Below are 8025 nucleotides of genomic sequence, written 5' to 3'. Positions count from 1 at the left end.
TGATTGGCTGTACGTAAGGCGGCAGAAAATCCCTGTTTGGTTGCATCCCTTCCCCAGGAAACGGGACAGGATTGCCTAAAACCGTTTGAGTGGAGACTGTAGGTGCTCTCAGTGGACCTGTCTGCAGGCTCAGGTGTATTTTGCTGGGTTTGGTTACTCTTTGCAGCTGCACCGTTGTTAAAGAGGGGAAGAAAGGTTAGTGTGTGTCGGTACAAGCGGTGAAAGTGGCTACATAGCTGCCTGCTTATTGTGCATTGTGGTGTCACAGGCCTGATTAGAAACAACTGTTCTGGCCCTCAGAGAAGCCAGCTTCATCCCTGACCGATGGACGCCTTCGGCTTCGTGTGTTTTGTGCTGCTGTGCACCGTCGTGGTGCACGGCAAGCCCACGTTAAGAAAAGAGAGAGTCCTTCATCACGACCCAGAACTGAGCAGGCAAGCCCACGAAGACAATAAAAGCTACCAGTACGACCATGAGGCCTTTCTGGGCAAAGATGAGGCCAGAACATTTGATCAGCTCACCCCCGACGAGAGCAAGGACAGGCTCGGGTAAGACACCGTTATTACTCTGACACATGAGCTGATGTAGATGTCTGTGAATGCCATCAGGTGCGGCGCTGACAGTCTTGGTGTTGTATTGTCACAGGCTGCGTTGAGTAAAATCACGCACATTCACTTCTCGCCTGCTGGAGTCTGTTGCGTGGATCTGTTCGGGACATTAAAGTTTAACAACATAAGCACAAGTGCCTGAGAAAGATGTGCATGCCAGCAAATCTACACGGCTGGATAAAACGCTGCGTTGTTATGCCACCGGCACTGTTCACACACACACACACTCTCTCTTATAGAGTTAATTGCTTAGCCGAAATCTTAATTATGCAGTTTGAGTAAAGCTGTGTGGCAGTAGACAGTCTTCATATGGAGCTGCTGTCACTAACTGCAGTGTATAGCCTTCACTTCATGAGCTACGTGGTTCTGTTTGTGTGCTTCTTCATTCACTTCACTTGTTTTTTCTTCGCCACTGCTGAGATGACAAGTTGGCACCATGTAACACACGTTGGCTAACCCCCCCCCCCCTTCAAAAAGAAAACTCTTTCCTGTGGTGGTGAGAGTGGGAGGACCCCTGTAACATCACAACGTGGCAACCCTGCTCTAAGAATACACCACAGCCACACTGCATTTTTTACTATAAAGGGTTTGCCTGCTCCTCCTCCTCCTCCTAGAGTGTTGAAGGCACGTCCCTAATAGTAAAAATGGTACTACCAAATATGTATTTATATTATTATTATTTATTTATTTGTTATTTGTAGCTCACTGTATTTTGCTCATCAGTGGGTTGGAGATGAAACAGTAGACATTTGTGCTCGTCAGTTCTCCTTGAAAATAAGTGGCACATATTTGCGCCTCTATTGGATCTTTACCTCCCTGTCTGTATGCTCTTGCCTTACAGTAAAATAGTGGACCGGATAGACAGCGACACCGATGGCTACATCACCACAGCCGAACTCAAGGCTTGGATCAAACGCGTACAAAAGCGTTACGTATATGAGAATGTGGCAAAGGTGTGGACAGACTATGACCTGAACAAAGACAACAAGATTTCATGGGATGAGTACAAGCAAGCCACATATGGATACTACCTGGGTATGTGTTTTGTGGCATGCTGTGTAATTTGTAGTACAGTATTAAAGCCATTTATATGCATGACGGTAACCTGATTTTAATTCCCCCCCCCCTCTTAGCCAACCCGGAGGAGTTCGAGGATTCAACAGACCAGTTCAGCTTCAAGAAGATGCTTCCTCGTGATGAGAGGAGGTTTAAAACAGCTGATCTGAACGGGGACCTGGCAGCAGATAGAGAGGAGTTCACATCCTTCCTCCACCCTGAGGAGTTTGAACACATGAAGGATATTGTGGTTCTGGTAAGCCCTCTGTGACCACATGGTAATTAAGTATGATTAGAAAGGGGCAGGCAAGTCTGTTTGTTGTCTCGTGTTTTTCTAGAGGGTATGGTACACTGAGCGCAGTGTGAGAAAATAAATTCCCTAAATTTAGAGTTTTCTTATTTGTCTGTCCACCAAGAAATATTATTTCATTACAGGAATAGATCTGAGTTTCTATCCCATGTGTTTAACCTGATGGTCTGCTCGGATAAATGTGCTACATTTGGATAACCCCTTAATGAAATTTTAACTCGGCCAGGAAATGATTGAGTTTCTATATTTTTTTGGAACAGGTCCAGTGGGATCGTCCGACTGTCCCATTTAAGACTCAATCTTTAAATATAAATTTGGCTTCTTGGAACAGTTGCGTGGCAAATGTTAGCAGTGAGGCACTATGCTGCTCTGTTCATAAAAGTTGTACTACCCATTTGACAGTTAATTATTAATCTCATTTTTATGATGTCACCGAATGTTACCAAAGAACTGTTAAGCCAGGGGCGTCTTCACTAATTGAGGTGAATCTGGCTGAAGCTAATAAGAGGGCCCATGTTAGACTTCTGTTTTTTTTAAACAGATCTTTCACACAACCATGCAACAAAGAGCAGTTGATGGTGTGTGTAGTCATATGAGGAAAGATTATTCAAAGAAAGAGACACTTTACACAGGACATGATTGTAGGCTAGCAGGACAGATATCTGATGGAGCTTGTAGTGCAGGTTCAGCCAGGAACATGAAGTCGTCTCACTGTTGTACTGACTGTACAACACACTCATTCACATAACGGAGCACTCTGTTTAAATGACCAGCTTCACATATCTACCTGCACATATCTACTTTCACAGGCCAGAGACCTCCACTGCAGTACATTTTAAACACTGACCACCTCCCCAGCCATTACCCATGTGTCATTTGGTTTAAGTGCCACTGCTATTCACTGTCCAGTAGCTTTGATGTATTGCATTATGCTGTGTGTGGTATGTATCTGCACAGACAACACTGTGTAGCAGTTCCTTCTTGGATCTTTTCACTCTATTCCCACTGGGGTGTTTTTGTTTTGCTATGCCCAAGATGAGATGGATTTTTAATACTCAAATCTTTATTAAGTTTTTAGATCTTGAATAACAACAACATGTAAATGATCAACTTGACAAATTTCCGACAAAAAATGTTCTTCAATTCTCAAAACATAAGCAACTCTACCTTCCAATACATTTCCTGAACAATACCAAGCCATTGCTCTGCTTCACATCAATTTGTTGGGCAAGAATATACCAGAAGATACACTGTAGCTAATTTTTTGGAATGGCATTTCCTATAATGTCTTTTATGGTTGCATTTACATTGTCCCAGAAAGGCTTTAGTTTGATGCAACTCCAGAAAGCATGAGTGTGGTTTGCCTCCAGGTCGCCAAAGAGCCTGTAGCCTCCTGTCTGTTTTTGATCTGCTGTTATGAAGAACCATAGATTCTTTCAGCTGAAATCTCTCAGTACTCATGAGCTAGTGGTAGCACACTGTGTGTGTGTTGTGTACCATTCTGAATCTAAGATTTTTATGTTTAATTCCCCTTAGTTTTTTTTACGTAGGGCTTCCTCTTCTTTGCCCAAAGGCTTACAAGATGGCTTTCTGCTGTCATCATATTGAAGCCAGTCCTACAATAAAATAGGATAGGGCTGGATGTTATATTTTAGAATAAATCTATTTCAAAACACATCACATTTATCTTAAAACAACATTACATTTACTTCCTCATGCTGGCTTCTATATGTTTATACTGGTTAGTTCAAGTATAGATTTGTTAAAGATTCTGGACTTTGGGCTGATTGGTTGGTAGAACATGTGGTTAGATGCCATTGGTTGTTAAACCTATTCCTGGTTCAATGATATGAGATTTAGACTATTTATTTATTGTAAACTGCCTTAATAGTACATTTGGGTCAGCGAAAGTTGTGTGTTGTTGTTGTTGTTGTTGTTGTTGTTTATCAAGTAGCAGTAAACTATGACAAAAATGAACTTAAAGGTAAACATGTACTAGTGGGATGGTCTATGGGTTTTATATTTTTAATGAACATCTTCTTGTTTACACACAACCTTTCAAAGGTTAAGTGGGTGTAGGATATGGATGGGTAGATGGATGTTCTTGTTTATTATTAGTCAGCTATTAGACTACAGAAGCTACATGGCTATTAATTATTCAGCAGGGTTCAAAGAGGGCCTCTCACCTGCAGGAGAGGATGCATACGGTGATTTGAATCTGTGTAGTTGCGTGCATGTGTTATGCCCCAGATGCATTGCAATTACTGTACATGTATGCGTGTGGTTGTAAACTAATGATCAGCTCACACGGCAAACCTTTAAGTAACCATTTAGTCAAATTCACACTCTGTCAAATCCAGTATGTTAGAGAGGAAACCGTCTGCCAGGGCTTTAAAAGCCAGTGTTTCACCAATTGTTAGCTAAAAAGAAGTGTATATCATCTTTTAATGTGGAGGGTTTGGCTCTCATCAGCAGGGACTCTTGTAATTGTAGTGTCAGTCTGCCAGCCCAGCTGTAAGCTGACCCTCATGCATTCACTCGTCCTGCCTGAGGCGACATGTTTCTCTTTTATTACTCAGAGTGAAAGTCCCACTATTGTTGACCCTTGTGTCTCCCTTTTAATGACCTCATTAACTCACTCTGAATGCAGGAAACCCTGGAGGACATTGACAAGAACGGCGACGGACACGTGGATGAAGATGAGTATATTGGTAATTTTAAGTAATTAATTAAATCAAACTGAAACAAATTAAAAAAATAAAAACAGCAGCATTAAAGGCAAATACTTTATAAACTGACAAATAAGAATACAATAAACATCACTTCCTGTTATTGGTATAGGTGTGAATGGCAAAGTCCATTAACTTCCTTTGATTTATCCCCACTTTTAAGGCCCGTATATGTGCCTTAAGGGTTTTGTTCATTTATGCTGCTGCTTTCCAGGTGACAAGTTTCTGGATGTTTTGTATTGACCTGATGAAGGAATCAAAGCTGTTTGCTGCATGTGAAATTATGTCGGCCATCTATGTCTCCCACTTAAAGTAGAGATCACATTTGTATATGTGAGGTGCAAATAGATTTTAATCATTTAAACATTAACTTCAAACTAACGTCTCTGCCCTTGTTTCAGCCGACATGTTTGCTCATGAGGATGGGGGTCCAGAGCCAGACTGGGTCAAGACCGAGAGGGAACAGTTCTCTGACTTCCGAGATTTAAACAAGGATGGTAAGATGGACCAGGACGAAATCCGCCACTGGATTATGCCACAAGACTACGACCATGCCCAAGCTGAGGCCAGACATCTGGTGTACGAGTCTGACCAGGACAAGGTACGTTGTCATCTTGTGTATATTAGGGCCTGTGCACACTAAAAATGATAAATTTGATGTTTTTGTATGTTTTCAGTTTACACCAGAATTCTCTGAAAGATAGCCATTTACATTGAAAAGCCTAAATCTCTTTTACTGGGAGCATGCAGGACACTTGAGCAGGCCTCTTGTGCCATTTTGGCTTCTTTTTTTTGCTATTTTGGAGGTATTGTGATTGAAGAAGTGAAGAACTGAGTGGGTTAGCAGATAACGATCATGAATAAATGCCTTCATTGTAGATGCTTTAACTTTTATCATCATTGCTGTGGCCGTGGCCTGAGATAAACAAAATATATCTGTTTTTTCACATATTTCGATGTTCAATGTGCTTAGAATAAGGCTTACTTATCTTGCATTTCCCTTGTCCTCCCTTCTCAGGACCAGATGCTGACCAAAGAGGAGATCCTTGAAAACTGGAACATGTTTGTGGGAAGTCAAGCCACCAACTACGGAGAGGACCTCACTAAGAACCATGACGAGCTCTGAGCTCTCAGTGCAGCTTCTGACGTGTGTGTGTGTGTGTGTGTGTGTGTGTGTGTGTGTGTGTGTGTGTGTGTGTGTGTGTGTGTGTGTGTGTGTGTGTGTGTGTGTGTGTGTGTGTGTGTGTGTGTGTGTGTGTGTGTGTGTGTGTGAGGAGGGTTATTGAACATCTTTGTCTTCAAAGACAGAATCACAGACTCTTGCACCTCCTACCACCACCGCAGCCACCACTCCATCCTTTCCTCGTGACTAGCAGGACAGACGTCAGTATGTTGGACTGTAAATCAACACTGTAGATACCAAACAAGAGGAGGGATAAGGGTCGGTCCTACCACTAACACTAAGGGTCCATCTCGGGTTTTAAATCGACGGTTCTGTTTCTGACATTCAGGAGCAAAGCCAGACCCGGTGGACGTACTTTCCACCTTTCGATGGTGCCTTCCAGCCGCATCGCCGGCTTCGCTGCCTCAGAGATCTGTGTAGATAGTCTACAATAAAACATGTCGAAGCTGAATGCCGAGCTTTACGTGAATTGTCGGATACAGGACCATGTTTTGATAGCAATGTTAATGTGAAACTACAGCGCAGAACAGCAATGTATTCTGATTTTTATTTATTTATCGAATATCTTACAAATTTTAGGTTTGAGAGGAATACAGTGTTCAACTACAGATCTGTTTTTTTAAATAAGACACAAATGATGTTTCTTTGTTTACAGTTTTCCTAGCCAAATTATTTTAATGTTCTTTTGTTTGGATTAGTTAACTACTTTATGAAATTTAATTAACTGATGTTTAATGGCATGGTTTTTGCACGCGTTTGGTTTTAGTGTAGCCTGTGAAAGATTTCTCTTCATCATACTTAGTTTGAAAAGTATTTATTGGTATACTTAAGGCCAAAAGTATGCTCCATGCTCAATTTTATTGACTTTTACTGTTATGTTTGAGTTTTATTACAGCTGTCTAATTTAATTAAGGTTTTTTTGAGTACTCTATTGGCTTGAATACATAAGATGGGAGAAGAAAAGTTTCCTTTCTTCACACGACTCCTTGCTTCCTGTTACGTCACTCCGAGCTCATCTTCTGTATCAGATGTACCGAAATTCATCATTTATTTTTTATCATATTTTTTGTATTGTTTCACTCAAAACCCTTTTTTTCATCATTTTTCTGTTCTGCTTTGTTGTCCCAAACCTCAGTTGCATTAATAGTCACATGTGGGCACAAACACATCCTCATGTCTCCTTTTTCACACTGCACATATTCACAAATTGTGTCAAAATAAAAACAAAGGAAAAAATATTTTGTGTGTTTAGCTGGAAAACATCATCATTGAGCTGGAAGGAAATCTGAGTATGCTGTTACCCGACACATTTTCCCAGTATATTGAACTGTTCCTTTTATCACCTGAATTATTTGACTCTTGTTGATCCGTCCTACAACCTTACACTGCAGTTAAAGCAATAGCGAAGCTTTAAGTGCAACTTTGTGTTATGTTATATCATAATTTCATTGGCTTACACATCAAACAGTGTCACCAGAATAATCTAAATATGAATAATTCTAGATAACAGATAAAATACTGTCCTTGTGTCTAGATTAAGCAACGTCCTACTTTCCTCGTCTCCCTGCTTTTAACAAACATGAGTACAGGTGAACACTTCTAACTTGCAGTCTGCAGCGTACTCCAGCCTACAACACATAATACTTTAAACACCTTTTCAGCCCTCCAGACTGATACACTGAGCTAGTTTCTCACAGTTTCCTTCTTAAGCTCCTGCTGTTAATACTCTTACTCATTCTGCCTCTGCTCACTGGCAAAGGACAGTTTTTAAAGACATCAGGATCCCATTTTGTTGTGCACGTAAGTAGTTATGTGTCTTTTTCTCTTCTGTCCGACTTGGTTCTCTTAGCACTTGCTATCAGTGCCACTGTACTGTATATAAAGTATATGTGTATATATAAATATATATATATATGTATGTATGTATGTATGTAAACATATGTGTATATATATGTGTGTGTGTGTGTGCTGCATGTACTTAAAGTTTCACATGGGCACACTGTATCTCAGGTAGCTGCATCGGGCTTAGGCCGTTCAAGTGTTCACGTCTGTATTTGACTCTTGACTCGTTGAACATCAGGAACAAGCGGATGCTGTTAACACTTCTCATGACTAATTGCACACACGCACAGCAGAGAT

The 8025-nt window shown here is 41.0% G+C and overlaps 1 protein-coding gene across 1 annotated transcript; it reads left to right on the top strand.

Moving 5' to 3' along the window:
* Positions 1 to 324: 324 nt before the first annotated feature.
* On the top strand, positions 325 to 5969 carry rcn1 (reticulocalbin 1, EF-hand calcium binding domain). The gene is made up of 6 exons (XM_070905082.1): positions 325 to 548; positions 1450 to 1643; positions 1742 to 1920; positions 4625 to 4685; positions 5105 to 5304; positions 5722 to 5969. The coding sequence occupies exons 1-6, from the start codon at positions 325 to 327 to the stop codon at positions 5827 to 5829; spliced, it is 966 nt and encodes a 321-aa protein (XP_070761183.1). The 3' UTR covers positions 5830 to 5969.
* Positions 5970 to 8025: the final 2056 nt, after the last annotated feature.

Source organism: Enoplosus armatus, chromosome 1, assembly GCF_043641665.1.
Source record: "Enoplosus armatus isolate fEnoArm2 chromosome 1, fEnoArm2.hap1, whole genome shotgun sequence".
Taxonomy (NCBI): Eukaryota; Metazoa; Chordata; class Actinopteri; order Centrarchiformes; family Enoplosidae; genus Enoplosus; species Enoplosus armatus.
Note: the sequence above shows the minus strand (reverse complement) of the source record. Positions and strands in the feature narration are given on the sequence as shown.